Source organism: Mustela nivalis (assembly GCF_964662115.1).
Source record: "Mustela nivalis genome assembly, chromosome: 5".
NCBI lineage: Eukaryota > Metazoa > Chordata > Mammalia > Carnivora > Mustelidae > Mustela > Mustela nivalis.
This window is the reverse complement of record NC_139024.1, coordinates 110,775,815-110,798,798: the sequence shown is the minus strand read 5'-3', so window position 1 is coordinate 110,798,798 and position 22,984 is coordinate 110,775,815. Positions and strand designations below refer to the sequence as shown.

General features: G+C 39.7%; 1 protein-coding gene across 2 annotated transcripts in view; it reads left to right on the top strand.

Moving 5' to 3' along the window:
• The window catches only part of COL9A1 (collagen type IX alpha 1 chain), an 84,556-nt gene that overhangs the window by 41,751 nt on the left and 19,821 nt on the right, over positions 1-22,984 (top strand). For both annotated transcript variants that reach the window (XM_082731310.1, XM_082731311.1), the window contains 14 exons: positions 869-922; positions 4,047-4,100; positions 5,527-5,580; positions 5,743-5,796; positions 5,932-5,985; positions 6,397-6,450; positions 7,435-7,479; positions 8,576-8,629; positions 8,736-8,789; positions 17,530-17,583; positions 18,192-18,263; positions 18,838-18,873; positions 19,743-19,787; positions 21,326-21,358. In XM_082731310.1, coding sequence (XP_082587436.1) covers positions 869-922; positions 4,047-4,100; positions 5,527-5,580; positions 5,743-5,796; positions 5,932-5,985; positions 6,397-6,450; positions 7,435-7,479; positions 8,576-8,629; positions 8,736-8,789; positions 17,530-17,583; positions 18,192-18,263; positions 18,838-18,873; positions 19,743-19,787; positions 21,326-21,358 — 717 coding nt within the window. The remainder of the gene's footprint in view (positions 1-868; positions 923-4,046; positions 4,101-5,526; positions 5,581-5,742; positions 5,797-5,931; positions 5,986-6,396; positions 6,451-7,434; positions 7,480-8,575; positions 8,630-8,735; positions 8,790-17,529; positions 17,584-18,191; positions 18,264-18,837; positions 18,874-19,742; positions 19,788-21,325; positions 21,359-22,984) is intronic.

Here is a 22,984-nt window from a genome sequence, read left to right as displayed (position 1 = left end):
TATCTGGACGCAGGCCCAGTTGGCCAGAGAACTGCCCCACTTACTCCAAGGCCAAGAGATTGACTGGCCTAGAGCTACTTGATCTGAAGCCAGGCACAGCACACCGTTAGCAAATTACTTAGAAGTGGTTGCTCTACCTTCCTGAAGGGGCATCTACCTGCTGCTGTTCCCAGGAGAACACGTAGGCTCACTCTTTACAGGATCCACTCCTGGAGCCCAGCTGCTTCAGTATTGAAGAAGATTCTAGAAATCACACTCACAGCCTTATTTTTAGGCTTACCCACTCCATTGCCGGAGATGGGGGGAGATGGATTCCTGCTGCTCCAGGTGGGAATGTAGAATGCCATACGGGTGGTGTAGTGACTCCTAGTGGTCAGTAGAGATTTCAGCTCTATGTATAGTCAGAAGCTTTTGTGGACCCTGGAAATTGAATGGCCTTTGACGGCATACATTGGTGGGGAGAAATGAACTCCAAGGTTTAAAATCACAATCATCTTACATGTAACTAAGTTACAAATCATGAAGGAAGTAGAAATGGCAATGTATTCTGTATCTGAGTTAAAAAGTAAGTCAAAATACATGATTGTGGTTTTCTTATGATAATAATGTTTACTTTTTTGTCATCATTAATTGCTTCCTCTCCAGGTTTGTGTATGTCTTCAGAGTTTCAGAAGAGTGTTTAGCATCAGAAGAATTCTCCTTGTATTTTTTTTTCTTTCTAAACTAGAAACATTTGTTTACATGATGTCACTATTTCTTAATGTTACCTTTGGTTATGTTAACCTCCTTCTGGAGCAACTTTTGTGATGAGATAAATAAGTGTGTGCTTCAACTAAAACAATTCACTGTTCTTTTCTTTCCCCCCCAGGGAGCCCAGGGATTAAGAGGCGTCACTGGCATAGTTGGGGCCAAAGGAGAAAAAGTAAGATGATGATGATAGGATATCAAAATGTATAAATATTTAAAAATTTTCCCATTTAAAAATATCTTATTTTCAGCAACATCATTTTTTTTTAAAGATTTTATTTATTTATTTGATAGAGAGAGATCAGAAGTAGATGGAGAGGCAGGCAGAGAGAGAGAGAGAGAGGGAAGCAGGCTCCCTGCCGAACACAGAGCCCGATGTGGGACACGATCCCAGGACCCTGGGATCATGACCTGAGCCGAAGGCAGTGGCTTAACCCACTGAGCCACCCAGGCGCCCCTCAGCAACATCATTTTTTAATTTCTTAGTTGCTTAGTAGATATTTGGTTAAGTTTTCACATTTCTGTTATAAACATAGATGACAGAAGTGAGTAGTATGTGTGATACTTATGTACTATATATTTTAAATTATCTTGGTAGATAGGAATAAACAGGGATGTTACCTTTTTACATCTTCATCATTATTAATAGTTAATACTGGAAATCAAAGCAAAGACAGGAGAGGATAGAAAGGGAGAGGCAAGAGAAGGCAAGATCTCCCCAAGGACACGAGGACCATCCATGGCTTTCCCTCCGGGCTGATCGCTGAGCTCTGTCCCCAACAAGAATACTCCCTGCACTTCCGACCTGTTCTTAGCCCAGTCTCAAAAACCAGATTCTCCTACCATTTCCATAGCAAGGCACTGTGAGATGGTGGGGAGATTCAAAGAGGAAAAGGACTTCAAATTTGTTATTCATTGGGAGAAACAAATGAGTAGATGGCTAACTACCATGTAAAAGAGACACATAAATTTGAGGGCAAGTGGTGTGAGGGAGTGAAGACAAAGGAGTGACCACTCTTGGTCAGGGAACTGGGAGGGCTCATGAATGAGGTGGCATTAGAAGAATGTCAGGCCTGGAAGGATGACGTGTTCCCATTGGTGGAGGATGAAGAATGGGAAATGCTTGGATGAGTGAAAATGAAAACAGTGGAAACCTGAATGTTCCTGTTGTGTTCAGAAATGTTTTTCTCACTGTGTGTGTGTGTGTGTGTAGGGGTGTGCCCAGCTTCTCTATCAGATTTTTAAGAAAATGGTTGCCACTTAGTATATTAGGAAAGCCAGTTTGTGGGTTCCAGGAAAAACAATAAAAGCAATTTGTCCACTACCACTGCTGACCCTTGCCTCTTCCTCTTTAGAACCTCTGTGGCTAATTTGCTTCATTTCGCACAGAAGCACAGAGACTTTTATTAACAGCTAAGAGGGAATAACTTGCACATTGTAGGTGCTCAATAAATAAATTTAAATTTTTCTAAAAGAAATAAACAGTTTTGGAAACGGAAGGAATTATTTTGTGACAGATTCCTTCAACTTTATTGTTTTTCAGCCTTGTTGTCCCTTCTAGGTATTTTCATTCTGCCTGTTTTACTCTTCCATTTCCTCTAGAATATTTCTTTTCTAAAAATACTGTTTTTAAAAAATTTTTTCATGTTTCTATATTCATATTACCTTTAGTAATATTTTGTGTTTATCTCCTGTTATTAGAAATAAACCCCATTTATTTTGAAGTTGCTGATACCTAGACCTTTGTTTTTTCTGGGTTTAAATCATCTAAAGTATGTGACCTCACACTTCGAAACCGATTACTGTTCTTGATATGCTCTTTATTTGAGGTATTTTTTTACTTGGCATTTTTCAAAATTTCTCATTTCCTTTGAGTTCTGTCAAATTGCTTTCAATAACAAAAAAAAAAAAAAAAAGGAAGCTCTTCTCATGAACTCAGACCCCTGGAGTGGTTGCCTAGTAACAGCATTTTGGGTCTGAGCTCATGCTGAACAGCAATAAGAGAGAGTGAGCGCATCACAGCCGATTCTGTAATGCAAAGGTTGGGCTCCTTGCTCACAACGCAGGGTGAATGATGAATTCAAGGTCTTTTTTGAGTCTTCCAAACCTTTTCTTCCCTGGTGAATGTAAAATGCTTTCTGCTCTGCTCTAGTTTTTAGGGATCAAAGAATTTCAAGGCTCTGTGGTGCTTCTGCTTCAGTGGTGTTCTTTCTTTGATTCTACCTTTTCTGAACCTTCTATCAAAGGTTTTCTAATTCTTAAATCTCACTACAGATGCTGTCTGCCTGGTTTTCTTGGCCTGACAACCATCCAGCACTCTTTTGACTGTTTTCCATTTATTTTATCATCTCCTTGTCTCAACCCTATTCATTAGGAAATGGCCTGTTGACTTCAGTCACCCTTCTCATTCACTTAGCAGATGAGAAAAAGATTTGAAGAAGGGAGTTGTATTTTGTCAGGCAGTATATGTAGAAAGCACCAAAAAAAAAGCCCTCATACTTTTGTTTTAAAATCACATTTTGATTCTTATTATTAACTAAGGAGGTGATATTTACAGTATAGCCAAGTCACAACTGATTTCAAGATAATTAGATTTATAAAACTCTAGTTTCCATCCCTTGGTAGGACAAATCTGTTGTTAAGAAAATAGATGGATTATTTTTATATAAACAGAACCTAATGTCTATCAAGGATGGAATGGGGGATATTCAAATCCTTATTATGATTCGTTCTTCTAAATCACATGACTGGACTTCAGATTGTGGATCTTGGCAGAAATCCAGCATCACAGAATCCTACCCACAGCTGTGGTTGCAGCACAGTCCATGGCAACTGCTCTATTCTTTCGGTGGCTCCTTAGTCTTCACCATTCATGAAAAGCACAGGAATCCTGAGAATCCTGGAGGGTAACTACCCAACCTCCTGCCATAGGTTTGCCAACTTCCCTTAATAGGGACCAGTGTTTTTAGTTCATGTCATCAATCAAAAATGGCTGCAATGTGAACTTAAAATATCCAGAGTGGTAGGAAAGATCGGCCGTCAGTACTCTTGGTGGGATGAGGAGACGTAAAATTGTGTTTTCATATCTGAGGTGTCCAATGGCATACTCCCTGGTATAACATATACAGTGATATATTATATATGATGTATAATAATACACTGATGTATACAGATTTTATTCCAGGCACAAAACCTCCTTCTTAATCTGGCTATTAAAGTTCTATGGAAAGACTGATGTGCCCTTTAATGACTGATTTCAATTTCATTTCTTTATGCTGTTTTTTTTTTTTTTTTTGCAGGGTGCTCGGGGCTTAGATGGAGAACCTGGGCCTCAAGGTCTTCCTGGTGCACCTGTAAGTAGTTTTCCTTTTACCAGACCCAATGATAGGTTATTTAGCAATGACTGACCAGTGATAAAGTGCTGTGTGTGTGTGTGTGTGTGTGTGTGTTTAAGTGTCTTTTACATGTGAATACAGTGGAAAAATGGGCAATAGTTTCTATATTTATTTAAACAAATTTTAGTTAAGATAAGCATCACTTCCTTGAATAAAGAGAAATGTTCTTTTGCCTTGATGAGGGTTTTTGTTTTTCAAGTAGGTGAAGTCAAATTGTTAAGTTTTATGTTTGCTGTGTTTTCCTTTTGTTACAGCTACCAGGAAGTTTAGAGTCACAGTAACTGTCTCATTTCAGGTTCTTGCTCCTTTTCTATGATTTTTGATCTCTATATTTTCTATATTTCTCTATATTTTCTATATTCTATATTTTGACTGCTATATGTACATGTGTCATTATTATAGGCTGCCTCACACCTTTTCTGGAAATAAATAAAAAAGCCACCCATATAATAACCACCTTTATCACCAAAAAAGTAGAAAAGGTATAAAGACAATAGAGTTTTCAATTATCAAGCTCCTATGGCCCAGTGGGGAAGACAGAATATTACTCTGTCATACGTTAAAAGATCCAGCGCTGGAGTATGAGATAGAGGTACTGCTGGTTAAGAGGAGGATCCTAGAGGCAGGCTGAAATGGAAAGCCATTCTGGGTGGGAAAGGAGCAGACAGAGTCTAGGTGATACTCCGTGATGGGAGTAATTGGTGGTAATGGGGTATGTGTTGTTTAAGGGATTGTTACTGCCTAGCTTGGAAAGTTTCTGTTGAGAAGATGAAATTGAATAGATAAAGGACGATCACATTGTAGAGAGTGTTTTATGCCAATGTGAGCAATTTGAACTGATCTGATAGTGACAGGAAGCCATTTGAGGTTTTAGAGTAGTTCTGCAGTTCAACAAAAGCTATATTAAGGAAGACATATCCTCTCATCTATCACCACCTATACCGTAAATCAACATTAGCCAGATAATTTTGACAGAAACCGTTATTATTGCCGGGAGAATGAAATAATATGGAAAAAAGATTGGCAACTGACCCAAACCTTAACCCACCATGATAGTCAATGAGTTTAGCTGATAATGTAGACATAGTTACTGATGTTAAGATTACCTACAGTACGGATCTTAATTTTATTATACCTATACATCAAAAGGGCACAGAAGCTTTACACATTGAAAATGAAATAAAAAGACATGTAATTCTCTATCATCCCTATCCCAACATAAAATTTTAAGATGTAATTTTTATAAATGATTTCTTGAGCTAGGCACCCATGATAGAGCAAAGCACTGGAATGAAAGAGCAGTCATAGGTAATATGGGTGGTGTTCTCTAGTTTCAAAAGTCTATCAATAAGTAACTCTTGCTTTTCATTTTATTTTCATACAGGGTGACCAAGGACAGAGAGGACCTCCAGGAGAAATAGGTCCCAAGGGAGATAGAGTGAGTTCAGATCAGTGTTAATCACTATAAACCTTACTTACTTAATCACTATAAACCTTGCTTACTGGTGTCCTCTGCTGATTATGCTTACCTCTTTGATGTGGCCAAAGTGCCGTGATGAATGAGCCTGTCTTGTCTCTCCTTTCCCCTCTACCCTGCAAGGGGCCTCAAGGTTCTAGAGGAATTCCTGGCCTCCCTGGAACCAAAGGAGACATGGTATGTCCTGCGCCGTAGTCACCCACCCCATTTTTTGAAGTGATTATTAACTTGTAATAAAACTTTAGAAAATAATGAAAGGAAGAAGAATGTGACTGTTTCTAAGACACAATGTGTTTCTTTGTGTCTTTTTAGGGCTTGCCCGGTGTGGATGGCCGGGACGGGATACCTGGAATGCCTGGGACAAAGGTAGCTTTTGTAACCCTGGCAAACCGAGCCCAGCATTTCCATGACTACATGACAGGGAGATTTACTCAGCTGGTTTTGGCTTTTTTCCTCCGTTTTTTCATCAAATGTCACCTCAGAAATACTTTTAGAATAGTATGTTTACTTGGTTTTAGGAACTCAGTAGAATTGCCCTGTCGATGAAAGCAGCTGAAAGAGATTGTGTGTTTTGATTTATTTTATGTCCTTAGTCCATCTGCCCTATCCCGTATCACCACCCGCCCCTGCCCTGAACGGGATCATATCATAAAAGTGCGCATAAGGTCACCTGTAGGGAGAATCCTTCTACACAGAAGCCCTGTGTCCTTTCTTTACTTGAAAGACATAGAGCAATTCACACGGGTTCAATGATGCAATAAAAACTTCTTTTCTCAGGGTGAACCCGGGAAGCCTGGGCCTCCTGGTGATGCAGGATTGCAGGGCTTACCTGTGAGTATTTGGGTCTTTAAATGTTTACTGATTTAGCTGAGTATTTGGAAAATATGAATTTTAGAGAGAAACAAAATAGTTGGCTAAGTTTCAGGAAGATACCTGATGGCTTAGTTTTACATTTTTGTAGTTTTACGTTTTATACTTTTTTCCTGAATAAGGAACTCTTTCCTAATAACTATACTAAGCTTTAATTTGTATTTTGCATTCTTCTCCTCTCTTTCATTCACTCAGTCTTTCTTATCTTTTTACTAACTCTGAGCTGTGGGCCGGGAGCGCATACTCCCTCCTCCTCCTCACCAGTTTTGAAGTTCTTGTTAGCAGAGTTGAGCCATAGGGGCTTGCGAGTATGCTCCCTGAACAATGTGAGGTATCAGATACCATTTTTTGGATTGCGTGCTATTTTGAATTATTCAAATTGGGGTTTCCCTGCCTTGATGTGGCTAGAGGGTCACGCGGATTATACAGATGTATTCTTGGAGACAAATGTTTCAAGGTAATAAAGAGATACTTGGTCATTTGAGGACTGGCCTCAATTTATTATCTGACATTTTAAAAATAATCAGTTATAGAACATTAGGACTCCCAGTAACACCGAATTTTAGTTCAAGCCAGCATTCTCCTGCCATTCGGCTTTTCTACTTCAGGGTTAACGTTTCAATAGGTCTTTGTTTTGTTATTCAAGCTCCCCTTGACCTATGATAATTTGGAAATTCATGCTTGAAAAATAACTTTAGTTTAGAGATAGGATTTGCCTAAGGGTGTTCAGGCTTAACAAGCCAGATAGAGTGAAGTGTAATTCCTTCTAAACTGTGGGTAGTTCTAGAACTGTTCAGAATTTGGGAACTAGGAAGAATCTCTCTCACACTAAAGCTTTGGCGTTGTCAGGATTCCCTCAGCCTCTGGGCAGTGTGCTGGGGACAAGGCATCTCACGGATTCTCCGCTGATGTGATTCAGCCCTAGTTCTGTGTGCCTTCTTTTAGGGTGTACCTGGGATTCCTGGTGCAAAGGGTGTTGCTGGTGAAAAGGTAAAAGATGAAAATTTTTTAACTAGTACTTTTCTGTATTTCTCTATTTTTTCATTAATATGTTTTATTTATCATTTTTAGTATTTCCAACCTGCCTTTTATTTTATATTCGACTCTAAGGAGAAATTTTTTGAAAAGGCTCTTTTAAGGCCTTGAATGCTGATCTCTTTCCTAGCTGCAGAAGGAACACTTTGACAAAGTGTTGCTGATTAGACTTCCTTCCTGGAAGTGTCTTCCTTCGCCAGTATTAAACAGAGACAGTGTTATTGCTCTTTACCACTTAAAATAAAGAAATTACGATTAAGCCACAGAAATTATGTCAGTGAATATTACTAACATGATTTTGCTTAAACTAAAAAGATGATAGACATTTTATTCTCAAACTGATCAACCAGTGCTTATAGTGCAAAAAATTAAAAACAATAGGTGAAGGAAAAATTGAAGGGTAAGATATAGCTTTACTTTAAATAAAAGGGATGACATGTGAGTAACGTAGAATGTGGTCACTACCAGGTTATATGGCTACAGTCTCCGAGCCTGGGGCCCACAGCATCTTGAGCAGGGATGCTTCCTCCCAAGTGGACCTTGAGAGATGGATGGTGGGGCTGGACCCCCAGACATGTGCTTTCTCTGGAGCTTGCTGGCGGGTCCCTTCAACAGCCCTTCCTCCTGTTCCTCATGTTCACAGGATCCTTCTTAATTTTAATAGTGTCAGTGCCAGGGAAAAGAGCTCCAAGAAGTTTATTAGAGATAGAAATGGTAAAGGAAAGACACGTATAATTAATATTGTGAGGAAAGAAAAACCTTCCTCTCTTCCTGTCTGGGTAAAGAGCTTCATGTATTGACATTTGACCTTCATTTTTGAACATTTTTTTGATACCTTTACTATACTTCTGGGAACAGCAGAGCAGTATCCTGATCTAAAGAACTTTAATGTATCCCCCAAGCAAGAGATTCTATGTCTCCCAAATTCTCAGTGTTGAACTGGGAAATTAATGCTGTTCAGGTGTAAGAAATGCCCAGTCTGGGTAAGACAGGTTGCGGATTTTGCTTACTTCCTGTATGAATTACTTTGGATGTTGCATTTCACCTTTAGGGTAACACAGGTGCTCCTGGGAAGACTGGTCAGTTGGGGAATTCAGGCAAACCGGTAAGATGATGTGAGCTACCTTTCCTTATGTTGTCACCTGTTGTAATCACTCAGCAGAGAATCAGGGAGTGTTAATTTTTTTCTTTCCCTGCCTTCCTCATAACAGGGCCAACAAGGGCCTCCAGGAGAGGTGGGACCCCGAGGACCCAGAGGGCTTCCTGTGAGTACTGCTTTCCTGTAGAACCTTCTGAAGTGTCTTCTCAGGGTTTTTCTGGGTGTCCTTCTAATCATTCATTCATTTATCCATGAATGCCTTCTCAAGTTTGAGATAGTGAAATAAGAATGTCATTTGTGAATACAATCTGCTTTTTAAATATTTTTAAAGTATTTTTAAAAAGCATGAGGACTCTTATTTCATACTGAAGGAAATATTCCAGTGTGGTTAAAAAAAAAAAAAACCATAAAAAAACCCAAAACAAAACAGCTTTCCTGAGATATATTTCATATACCGTATGAGTCAACCATTTAAAGCATACAATTCATTGATATTTAAGGCATATTTATAGAATTATACAACCGTTGCCACAATCTTAAAACCTTTTCATCACCCCCCAGAAAAGAACCTCTGTGTCCACTTGTAGTCACTCAGCATTTCCCCGCAGTCCTCTCAGCCCTCAGCAACCACTAGTCCACTTTCTGTCTTGACTTGCCTGGTCTGAAAATTTCATAAAGATAGAATCATATAGTGGGTTTTTTTTTGTTTTTTTTTTTTGTTTTTTTTTTTTCAGTGAATGGCTTCCTTCAGCATGTTTCAAGGCTTACCTTCTTTCTTCTTGCTGACTAGTGTTCAGTAGTATGGACATACCAGCGTCCCTTCATTCTCATCTGCTCTTGGACATTTGGGTTGTTTCCACTTTTGGACCATTATGAATAATGGTGCTGGGAACATTTTTCTACAGGTTTTTGTGTAGACACAAGTTTTTATTTCTCTTGAGTAGAACACTGAGGAGTGGAATTTCTGGGTCATGTGATAACTCTATTTAATCCTTGGAGAAACTGCCAGACTTCTTGTAGTCTGAGTTTGTGTGTCTGTTTTGCCGCCAACACAGCAAATCGTGTTGTTTCACTAGATACACTTCAACCCTTAGAGAGAAATGGATTAATTAAATATTATATACTTAATGTCAACTCTAAAAAATTCTCTCTGGCCTTCAGCTTAAGTTCTTATTTTTAAGCTCTGCCGGGTAACAAAAAGAACTCCAAGTGAGAACAGAGAAACATTTCCAAGTATTGTTACTTTTAAAGCATTTCATGAGCATTGAATGACGATTTTCATGTGTCAAAGAAGTGAAATATTCCAGGTGTCTTGACATAAGAGGCGAACTCTTCCATTTCTCACAGATGTTTGTCAACTTAGCTCTATCAGGTGGTTTTTAGAAGTTTCTCTGCAGCCAGAGAAACTAGCCAATGCTCCTCATTATGCTCCTTGTTCACTCACTGCTCAGTTATCCTTTTCTTCTGTCTTGCTTGAAGCCTGTAAACTTCTAATTAAAATAATTTTTAAAAATTTATTGCCAAAACAATGAGTTTGTAGCTAGAACATATTCATAAACAGTGGAGATGCTACATGACTGGTCCAGAAAGATTTAACAGTGGGGGAGAGAGGCATTGGAACTTTGAGAATTTTGGCTATTAGGTGTAATATTCACTTTATAGAGCAGAGAACATAAAATTGAAGGGGCACCTGCTGTATGTCAAGTCCATGCACTGAACACAAAAAGTGACACAGTAGAGAGAGCTTGGCCCATCATTAGTTAAGTGCTAAGGGATGTATAAAGACCTAGAGGCAAGAACTGCAGAAGGAGATGGGGTGGGGGTTCCGTTCTCTCATGTGAGGGGAGGCAGATCTGTCGTGACTATGCAAGCTTTGAGCCTGACTCGGGTTTTGATTTCTGAGTTCCTGTAAATGTCCGGATTCTCACTGCTCCAGTCACTGTGGCTCAAAGCCTTGGTGATCTTCTTCCGTCATTTCCACTCTCCAATAGAACCTGTTCTTTCTTCCACCTCCTTTTAAAAAGATTTTGTTTGAGAGAGAGAGAGTATGAGAGAGAGAGAGAGAGAGAGAGAGAGAGCACAAGCAAGGTGAAGGGCAGAGGGAGAAGCAAACTTCCCACTGAGCCGGGAACCTGACTCAGGACTTGGTTCTGGGACTCTGGGATCATGACTTGAGCTTAAAGCAGACACCCAACTGACTGAGCCACCCAGGGGCTTTCTACCTTCTCCTTTTAAAAGTCTCTTGTATTTGACTCTTCTTTTCTAAGCTCACCTCCACCATCCCAGCTCAGATCATTAGCTGCTGCTTGGATTATCAGGTCTCCTCATTCGCCTTTCTGTGTTGTCTTTCCTTCCCTTACCAGTGGTCCCCAACAAAGTACTCCTGGTATGTTGGCTGGCATAGTTCTTGGTTCCCCGGGATTCCACCCTAGAACTCCAATGGGGTTCCCACAGTCATGGTGACAAGAGTGTCAGACACAATGTCAAAGGCCTGGGGAATGGCAGTGGTCCTAGTCTGCACACCCTGCCATATTGGTCTTTTCAGAATACAACTAGATCATTACCTCTTTATTTCAAGATCTTCAATGAATTTCCACTAGCAAGGAAAGGAAGTACCAAATCATGAACTGTTTATCTGGTAGTTCTATGTCTCCCTTGTGTCTTGCTCAAGGCCTGTGTTCAAGTCATGCTGGACTCCATGGTCATTTCCAATTAGTCTCTGCACTTCTCAGCCTGCTTGTTTTCTTTTGTTACACTCTGCCCTTAGATGGTTTCCTTCTCTGTTTTTCTGACTCAGCCTCCCATGTACGTTTTTAGGTGTAACTGAAATGTTAATTCGACAGTGAAACCATCTCTGTTTATGCCCTATGCCCCAGACAGAAGTGCTCTCTCTTTATTCTGAACCCTGTAACCCCGGGCCCTGTTCACCCCATGCTGTGGGAGCTGCAGGGAAGCAGGGCCACTCTGATCCACCTTTGCATTCCCTACATCTCTCCCCTCAGGGCCTGTCACAAGGTAGAGCTCAATAAATATTTCTAAAAATGAATTGAATCGGAGGTATAGTAAATCTTTCTATGCTGCTTATGTTGGTAATAATTGACTTCTCACCTCCCATGAATTTTACAGAAAAGTGCATGAGAGGTTGTAAGCATTACGGTTCTGAGCAGAGTTTTAACACCAAATCTACTTACTGAAAGATACATTTGTTCTTTCATCTTACATCATTACATTTAGTTTCATAGATAAATTCACACATTTTCAACGATTTCTCCCAAGTTTTATCAGTTTTTCCTGTAAATGTCAAGTTGAAAAGCTGAGTAGAAAGAATGAAAACCCATTTCTAATGTGTTCTACTAACGGGCCAGGGCTAATTGGAGCACATCTTTGAAATTAAGTGGTATTCCCCTTTCAAATCATTGTTCTAACAGCTTTAGCCGGTGCCACAGCAAAACATATTGGAGGTTTTCTGGTCACCTCCAGTGATTACATATGAGCACGTATCTTCACCACTTGGATCGTGCTTCTGGCTTTCTCGCTCACACTCTACTGGTTAATACGTGGATCTGGGTGACTCCCATTTACAGCAGGAGAATGCGGGGGGCCTTGGACACCGTGACTCCTGATCCATTTCCCTCGTTCAGGCTTCCCAGTTCTTGCCAGGACTTTTGATGAGTGAGCTGTGTTTTTGCTTTGCTCTCATGATTCTGACTGGGATCAGTACCATGCTGATCTACTTCCAGTTTTCTGAAGATGATACACTCCTGAGTACAGAGCCGCTCTCAGTTTCTCTTGAAGTCCCACTCCATCCTATCACCAACAGCTCTGAGCACAGAGGTCTCCAAGCGGTGTGTTGCTGAATAATCGGAAACGCATTCCTGTGCCACCCAGGACATGGAATATTATCCCTGTCAATAATTTGTGAAGCAGCTGTGATGGTTGTAGATTTTGATTTCCCTCTGTATGTGAGGGAATACCTAAACCTACACCAGAGAAAAACACAAACCATACAATGCTGCAAAATTGACTAGATTTTTAAAGTACCTTTGTGGCTGACCTAAAAATTATCATTGTGGCAGGACTAATATGATATTCCTATGTTAATATGAAGATGGGTTTGTAAAAGCAACAATCTAAAGAAATCATAATTGATCTTCTGCGTTAATCAGCATCCTTTTTTCCCAGAGAGAGGCACTTAAGTATATAATTTAGACTAAGTATGACGATTTACAATTTCTCACTTCTAAAATTAGCATGGTACTAAGAATAATGTTCATTCTTCAGCTAGTTAGCATTTTGGATAATCAAGCAAATACAACCACCATCACAGTCTCAGCACAATGGAATAAAATCTGAATTTCTTTTTTTCTTTTTTCTTTTTTTTTTTTTTTGGAAAATACTTATGACAACACACATATAATGAAATAGATTTTTTCTGTGATATTTTAAAAGTCTAGTAGTTCCATTTTTTAAAAAATATTTTATTTATTTATTTGACAGAGAGAGATCACAAGCAGGCAGAGAGGCAGGCAAAGAAAGAAAGAGAGGAGGAAGCAGGCTCTCCGCCGAGCAGAGAGCCCGATACAGGACTCGATCCCAGGACCCTGAGATCATGACCTGAGCCGAAGGCAGAGGCTTAACCCACTGAGCCACCCAGGCACCCTAGTAGTTCCATTTTAAAAAGAAGACTTCCAGATGGAACTATTTGTCTGTATTCATTGAAATGAGTTTTACAAAATAGTTCTCGGTACTTGTTTATAAAGAAGGTGCCTTCTTGGGTCGCCTGGGTGGCTCAGTTGGTTAAGCACCTGACTGTTGATTTCGGCTCAAGTCATGATCTCAGGATTGTGAGATTGAGCACCACATCAGGCTCCACACTAGGTGTGGAGTCTGCTTGGGCTTCTCTCTCTCTCTCCTCCTGCCCCTTCCCACTCCCTCTCTTAAAGAAAAAAAAAAAAAAGGAAATTCTTCTTGGTGATCAGAGATCTTGACAGAAACTGGAGAAATGAAGACCAGAGACTTATTTTTTTCCAAGAGCTACTTGTATTTTTAAAGAAACTTGGGGAATTTGAAAGGCAACCAACATCTAATTAAAGATTAAAATACTTAATTTTGACTGATTTCTATAGTTCTTGAATAAAAATAACTAATGCTTCCATAGTGCTTACTATGAGACACATACTGTTTTAAGTGCTTTATGTATCTATTCAATTCTTTCAAAAACTCTTTGAGATCAGTACTGTTTTTATCCCCACTCTACAGGTGAGGAAGCTGAGGCACAGAGAAGTTGTGGGGCTAGAGTTGGCTGATGTGGTGGAGCCAGGCTTCAGACCTGGCAGGGGGCTCAGTGCCCCCCCCAGTGCCTCGACAGCTCACGTCAAGGCTCTGCAGGGTGGTTTTTATTTGAAGTTAGCTTGCCCAATTTTTTTTTTTAAAGATTTTATTTATTTATTTGACAGACAGAGATCACAAGTAGGCAGAGAAGCAGGCAGAGAGAGAGGAAGGGAAGCAGGCTCCCTGCTGAGCAGAGAGCCCAGGATCCTGAGATCATGACCTGAGCCGAAGACAGAGTCTTAACCCATTGAGCCACCCAGGCGCCCTAGCTTGCCCAATTTTAATGGTACAAGACATATTTAGAAAATTTAAAATTTTGGTGTTTGGAATTTTTGTAGTGAGCATTTAATTTAAAGCTGGTGAAGACAAACACACACAACCTAACCCAAACAGATTCCTGGGTCTGACCTCAAAATCACAGAATAAAAATCTAAGGGAGAGGAGGGAAGACAGGAAGGAGGAAGAACAGGGACAGGAAGTGGTGGAAGACGTCTTGTGAAATATATTCCTAAAACATTCTTTAGGGGGATTCTGAAGCACAGCCAGAGTTGGGAATCACTGGTAGAGGGTCTGCAGCTTTTTTTTTTTTTTTTTAAGCCTCGATTGGCTTCTTAAGTAGGAAGTGGTTGGCAGATGTGTGTGAATATGCTGGAGAGATATATGGTGGCACGGAGCATGTAAGAGGGGAAAAAAAAAGAAGTCTTTTATTATGGCCCTCAGATTTTTAATGTTAGGATTTTGCCTTTTTTTCCTGGTTCTTTACAATTCTTTTGTTACCGATCATAACTCTTTTTGTCATGGGGCTTGTAAATATTAGCTACCGGGCAGAAAAACGATATCCCTACAAGTCTCCCTTGCCCACATCTGAGATTATGCTTATCACCACAGCTGTTGAAACACAGGAGATTTACCATTTGTAAGTTTAGCACACCTGTGCTTAAAGGCCATGGTTGATTGCTCCCTGTAACATGTGTTTAGTCTAACCTATGTTTTTAGAGATGACTATTTATATCTTGATCATTCATGTTCGTTTTACTTACATCTTTTTAGAGTACATAGAAATCATAGAAATGACCATTAGAAAATCTTGTCTAAACACTTTATTCATAACTGCTTGGTTATTGTTGTGAAAATAAACATTACCTTCTTCAACCTTGAGATGATTCCTAGAAATACCTGCATTTAAAATAGTGAGGAATTTGAAGAATGGAAGAAAAAAAAAATGAGGAACACATGCAATCCACTAACTACTACTAGTCCTGTACATGGGCTCTCATGGTTGTAGAAGGTCAGCGGAACAGGCTGTCTACACTGGGGTTCTGAGCCATTCATACGTGTTGCCAAGGGTTGGAAGACACTTTTTTTTTTTTTTAAACATTTTATTTATTTATTTGACAGAGATCACAAGTAGGCAGAGAAGCAGGCAGAGAGAGAGGAGGAAGCAGGCTCCCTGCCGAGCAGAGAACCTGATGCAGGGCTCGATCCCAGGACCCTGGGATCATCACCTGAGCCAAAGGCAGAGGCTTTAACCCCCTGAGCCACCCAGGCGCCCTGGAAGACACTTATGAATTGACAAAGAGAGCTCATGAAAGACAGAGAAAATAAGATACCAGCAGAGAACATCTTTGTCTTTGACTGGCAAAATAGTCCCACGAAAAAAATCAAAAGTCACACAATCCTTTATTTTTATTTATTTAAAAAAAATTTTTTTTAATGACTTTATTTATTTATTTGAGAGAGAGAGAGAGAGCATGAGAGGAGAGAGGTCAGCGGGAGACTCCCTGCTCGGCAGCGAGTCTGATGTGGGACTCAATCCCAGGACTCCAGGATCATGACCTGAGCCGAAGGCAGTCACTTAACCAACTGAACCACCCAGGCCCCCCACACAATCCTTTATTTTAACTTAGCTCTTTGGTTTGTGAAAGAGAAAAAAAGTATGTCAGTTATCTTTATTTTGGCATAATGGTTCATTTGTTTGGAAGTGAATATTTGAGGTTGTGTCAAGAACTGCTTTCCTCTTCTGATATCATTGATTAGTTTTCCCAATGACGACTAATTATTCTGTGAATTAAAGTCATATTAGCCCAATGACATTTAGGATCTTCATCAAGATGCAGTTCAGAAATTATTTGAAAATGCCAACAGAACAGATATACTGAAGAAAATCTGTCTTGAACATTCAAGTGGCTGGGCTAAATTAATGGGGTAGAACCCAATCTTTATATTAATAGATGGATAAAAGAATCTATCACAGCAGCTGGTTTTCGTCTAGTCTTACATCTTTCCAGTGCCCATCCTCACAAGACTCTGCTCAGGCTTCTAAGCTGCTCACAAGGGTTAAGGGCCAATGTATCATCCAGACTTACACAACTAGACAGGTTGCTTATATAAAATTTTTTGAAAAGTATTAAAGAGCATTTCCTTTAAATCACCTATAAGTCATTTGAGACAAGTGCCACTTAAGTATAGCTCAAAGCTAGAGACTTGTAATTTGGCAAACATTTCTTAATCCTTCAAAGAAACTGAAAATTCAGAAAGATAATGGGCCTTGACACTTGGTTCAACTTAGAGATAAAAGAATAACATAAGGGCCAGATTAGATAATATTAGCAGGAGCATTTATAAATATCAAGAATTAATATGAAGTTGTCATGTTATTTTAAAGTAGAATGAACTCAGAAGACTACTTTCATTTTTATATATACCGTCCAGGAAATGTGATTATTTATCCAATAACCTTGTATTCAGTTTAGCTGAATATGTGTTAGAAACACATATTCAAGCTTTAAAACAAGCTTTTATCAGACTGCATAAAACTGTATGAGGTTCTTGGGGAAAGAAAGTGGAGAATTCACGTGTCTCCTTTTCTCAAAGGGCTTAGAGATTCAAATAAAGAATTGAAATTGGCTCACAAAATGGATGTTGCTTTTGGTATATTTTCATTATACATTGTACTTTCCAAAGTTTATTTAATCTTGGAGACATGTTTAGAACAAGAATAAGTAGAACAAAGAATTTTGTATGTCAGAAACTTTGGAAATTTCTATTATGTCTGTCTTTTTGAAGTTGCATTAGTCATTTAAAGGCAAACATCCCTGTCCTGTTTCTCTTTTTTCCCCCCACTCTTTTGCAGTTCAAGATCATTTGCCAGATGCTGCTTTAAAACATACTGTGGGCCTGAAATTTACTGTGTTTTAGGCATTAGGTGGAATTCAAAATTGATATACCTTCTACCTCAAGAACGTAATCGAATGAGAGGATAAAACATGTACACAGATAACCATAATATAAGCTACATTGTGATTCAGATGCTGAAAATGACTAATTGTCATTTCACGTAGATGTAGCAGACACTGTTTTTATCTAAGGGGCCGTCATCACAAGGAACAGCATTAACACATTCACTGAATGATAAATCCTGCCGGGCTACAGGGGTTTTATGTAAAGGTCTCTGCCTTTGATGACTTTGATGTTTAAAGAAAAACCTGCGTAAAGTGTTATTTTACTGACATAGTAATTGAGCATTTGCGTTTGGGCAAACCAGCCAGTTGATGGTCCTGTTTGTGTTTCTCCAGGGCAGTAGAGGAGAAATAGGACCGGAGGGACCCCCAGGGCCACCCGGTAAACGGGTAAGTAATAATTCCAATCTCCTTAAGTTTATTGGCTTCGTACAAAACACAATACATTTTTTTTTAAATAAGCAAGGAGAGAAAAATAATGTACAAAAGGTGATTTAATCGTCTTTACTTGATTCCTGTTGTTATGGGAATGCATGGAATTGTAAATGTGAAGTTTGAAATCATGTCTAGGATACCCTCCGAGGGTATTTAAGTCAGTGTGGTTTGCAGCACACATTTTGAAACCAGGAGACCGGAAGTGCCTCTGGTTGTTCTTGGAATTGAAGAGAAGCGGGCGTAAATGCAGCCTTTTACTTCTTGAGCCCCGCTTGTTTACACAGTGAGAGAAGCCGCACCACGGCAGCAGGGAGGCCCACTGAACGAGCCCACTGTTGGGAAGGGTGCAAACCCAGGAACTCCGCGGTGGGACCCCGGGGGTGGAGGGGCTGGCCTGTGTTTTCGGAGAGTGTGGGAGAGAGGCAGATTTGAGGAGCAGAGTTAAACCAGCCCCAGCATGCATTTATTTTAGACAGGAGTCCACACACCCAAGGTTGTGTGGGCCTCATGTGATTGCAATGTCGTAGTTAAAGGTGAATCTGGAGACACTGTTTATTTTTCAGGGTTCTCCTGGCAGTCCTGGCCTCCCTGGCTTGCCTGGCCCCCCTGGCCTTCCGGGAATGAAAGGCGACAGGGTAAGATATCTAACCATCCCCCCAAAGTTTCTTATTTGGAAGGATGAGTTTGCTTTCACAACAGTGGAGATTTTTTGTAGCAATTATCAGAGTCAGCTATTAAGAAAAGTATCTTAAATTACTGAGAGTTGAGATTAAGAAGCAAAAAAAAAAAAAAAAAAAAAGGCAATATAATAAAAGATCATCAGGAAAATATAAAAGTTGAAAAAAGTAAAAATGCCAGTTGTCGTCATACTTCCTTGTTCAGTTTTAACTTTACATTCCTACCGATCCAATTTTCTGTGGATGTGATCAGAGAACATCACAAGTTGCCAGCTTTTGGACAGCTGTCAGTTTCTCTAGGCCTTACCTGGCTGTTCCCAGGTTGTCATCCTGATTTTTTTTTTTTTTAAGTGGGCTCCACACCCAGCCTGGAGCCCTGTTGTTAGGTTGTGGGAGAGGAGCAAGTCCTCATCTGTCGCATTATTCATACTTGCCCTTATCTACTACCCTGAGAAGGAAAGTTGGTTCATTTGAAATTATAAAGTGGAACATGTCAAAATACTGAAAAAGTATTATGTTTTATTCATTACAGGGAGTAGTCGGTGAGCCTGGTCCAAAGGGTGTACAGGTAGGTCCTATCAGAAGAATATGTGCATGGAGGTGCCTCACCAGCAGGGGGCACTGGCTGGTTTAGGGGTGTGAGGACTAGGCTGGAGGCCAGCTGTGTTTCTCAATGTGCTTCATAGTGAATGAAAGCTACAGTTCAGTTTGGTTTATCTACTATTCTTATCTACTATTTTAATAAGCTGGAGCTGATAATGACTCTGCTTCTGAGGGCACACACTGAAAAGAGTGGCCCTCTCTCTCATTCACCAGGTTGGCTTACTTGTGACCAATGGAGCCTTCTATTAGCTACATCATCATACTTTTTTTTTTTAAGATTTTATTTATTTATTTGACAGAGAGAGAGAGATCACAAGTAGGCAGAGAGGCAGGCAGAGAGAGAGGCGGGGAAGCAGGCTCCCGGCTCAGCAGAGAGCCCGATGCGGGGCTCGATCCCAGGGCCCTGAGATCATGACCTGAGCTGAAGGCAGAGGCTTAACCCACTGAACCACCCAGGTGCCCCTACATCATCATATTCTATGTTTTTCTGTATCAAGACCTTAACAAATGAACTATGAACATGACTTAGAGTTAGTCCTTTTTCTGGGTTCCTTTTTCTACAGTGAAAGCCTTTTTTCAAGGATTACCTCATTATAAAATTGCCGGATACAATCATTAATCAGAAGAAACTCAGCCTCACCTGCTACCTTTTCTCTAGGCTCTTTTCAGTTTTGGACTAGCCACTGACAGCTACACTGAAAAGCCATTGAGTGCATTTTGTATTTCTGCATGATCTGGGGGGCACTGTGGGCACTTGGGAATGCTTATCAATGTGGACAGGTTAAAACTGAGGCAAGACAGTTCAAGAATGTGACTTTTAATTTTAATTTTTAGGGTTCGTCTGGTGAAGAAGGTGAAGCAGGAGAAAGGGGTGAACTTGTAAGACATTTTTTTCTGGTTAATGATGAGCCCTGCTGATTTCTAACTACTAAAAATATAATTTTTCTTTTCTCTGATACTGTTATCCTCCATGGCTTCTTCAGCAGCTACAGTGTTTCTTATATAAACTAGTGAATGGCTCCCCAAACCTGTAGCCAAGTTCAAGTAAAGCAGAGGGTAAACATCCCAAAATCGATAGCCTTGGCCTTAAGCCTTTGGAGAACAAAGTGTTCTCTTATAGGTGGTGACTTTTCTGTGGCTTAACCTAGACATTCGAAGTGATTCTTAGAGGACTATAGAAAGTCTATGAATAGTGCCTATTGTGGAAACAAAATGAATTTTATTATAGCTAGAAAGCTGTGGTTCACAAGTTTGACCATGGGTATTTTCTGTCGTCTAAAACTTCCCAAAGAAGTGACCTCCATCTCCAGAGGATGTTGCTGCTAAATCTCCAGGAAGGTAGCAAGAATGAGAAAAAATTATCTTTCTGCTGGGAGTACTACATCTGCTGGCTCATTTTTGACACAATCTAACATGATCTAATGTGGGAACTTCTGACTGGTCCTTTGGAGTGGTGGCAGATTTCTCATAAAACAGCTCCAGAGAGCACTTTGTGCAGGAAAAAAAAATACCTCATAATGTTGTTTTATTCAGAGTTTCAGGATTTAGAGCTAATATAAATGTAATATCTGAATTAGGCAAAGCTCTCTATTAAGTAAATTTGAAAAAGGATTATTTTCAGTTTATTTTCTGTTAAAATGTTTTCTTTTATGGGCTAAAAGGATGTTTTAAACCATTGTTTTGTGGTGGAGATGAACTGATATGCTTGAACTTAAACTGAAATTATATCTAGAATTAGGGGTGGGAGACTTATTTCCAAGTGTTCTTTTTTAAGTATAAAATCAGGCATTTTTGGTTTGATAGAATTTTGCAGATGAATTTTTTTTTTAAGATTTTATTTATTTATTTGACAGAGAGAGATCACAAGTAGGCAGAGAGAGAGAGAGAGAGAGAGAGAGAGAGAGGAGGAAGCAGGCTCCCTGCTGAGCAGAGAGCCCGATGAGGGACTCGATCCCAGGATCCTGGGATCATGACCTGAGCCGAAGGCAGCGGCTTAACCCACTGAGCCACCCAGGCACCCTGCAGATGAATTTTACAATACTGTTAGAGTTTCAAAAACGAAGTCATCAGGTTTAAATGTCTACTCTGTTTTAAAACAGCATGCTAGTTTAATGTCTTTTGACTTATACATTTTAAGTCTCAACACCTAGCATTTTAGACCTGGTTGGAGCCTTGCAGAGCTCCGATTCAGCCCTGTTATTTAATAGATATCAGTCAAAGGCTAGGAGGTTACAAAGCTCACAAAGTAACAGAACTGGGACTAGAATCCGAATTTTGAATCTCATTTTGGCAGTGCCAGAGTTCATCTCTTCATGTTTTTCTATAGATTTCAGCAGCATAATCACCTTTTAAATGTTTTTAGTAAACTATCAAATGTGAATGCATTGTTCTAATATAATTTTGTTTTATTGATTTAGGGAGAGATAGGCTTACCTGGGCCAAAGGGATCTGTAAGTACAATGAACAACAATGGTATAAAAAATTAAAATATCAATAAAACTACAGAAAATGCAATGCTCTGCTTTATGAAATCACTATAAAATTCAATTCTTAAAGGACTTACCTTCAAGGAGATTAATGTCTAAATTTATTCTTTAAGTAATGGATTCATCCCAAGTGGGGGAGGGGACCGCCTCATAACAGTGTAAATGGATCTGTCTTTTGAACAATCCACTCTAAACGAAGTTTTTATCATAAGTAGCTCAATGAGTATACATAGTAATTTCTTTCACAAATGAGTCATTAAAAAAAACCTGATTTATCCATTGTGGTGACAAGAGTATAAATGAATTTCATTGGCACTCATACCGTGTGTTCTATTTAGCGAAGTAACATAAAGTCATAATGCATAAGAAAATTTAATAGACAGTTGTTAAAACTAGAAAATGATCATCTCATTCATGATCTTACAGAAACTAAGCTGATGTCCTTCAAGATTAGATTATTCAGAGTTATAGAACCAATAATAGAACCAGTTATTAGAATGAAAATTTTAGAACCGAGTATAGAGCCAATTAGAAAACTAGCAAACCTGGGATGATTCACTAACTTGAAAGGAACGCACATTTAATACAGTAAGAAATGTAAGAGAAATTTAAGAGAGTATAAGGGAAAAAATGAAACGCAGACCTTAACCTCAAATGCCACCACCACTAGCTTCCATTTAATCTTTTAGTCCTTCCTATTTCTGGAATCTTTTCCACTCTTCTCTGTCCCTATACAGCACATTATGCTCATAGTAGCCAGTGGAATCTAGAGAAAAATAAAAAGCCCACCATTTATCCCTCCTCTGCATAAACCCTTCAGGAATAACATTTGATAGAATAAAATCAGACCTTAGCAAAATACACGGTCTTTCATGAAGTGGTCTCTGCCTTGCCAACCCCCTCTCTGCCCATCTGGAACTTTATCTGTTTGCAGTTGTTTTTACTTGGCATGCTCTTTAATGCTTTGTGCTGTTCTCCTATCCTGGAACACTCTTCCTCTTTCCTTAGAATAGCTACCTCCTACCTAGGCATGTAGCCCGATCCTCAGCTCAACTCTCCCCCGGAGGACTTGCGCTCCCGACTCCGGTGCAGTGCCAGCCCTGGGCTCTTTACATACCCCTGAGATGGAAACCATTATGTTGTATTAACTCACCTGTTTACACACTGCCTCTAAACACCACTGACAGTCTCAAGCTTGAAGTAACATCTTTACCCCCAAGAATCTTTGACAGGAATAGTTTAGGATTGAGGAAAAAATTGGGAAGAGTAAACCTTGATAGGTAATAGAAATCCTACCTCACTGCCTAGAAATAATCGATAATGTTCAATGGTAAGAATTTGTCATAAGAGGAAAAAGTGAATGAACGATGCAGTGGTCAAAAGGAGTTAATTTTATTTAAATTTGGAATTAACGCTTCCTTCCTACCCCTCTCTTCTCTGACACCACCCATCTACTGCTGAGGCAGCTGAAATGTGCTGTCCCAGAGTCAGGGAGACACACTTTCACTTTGCTCGGTGATCTCAACAGAGACAAACCTGAGAAGTAGGTGAAGTCTGTCCCCTAGTTTCTACTTCAGTATAGCACTCAAC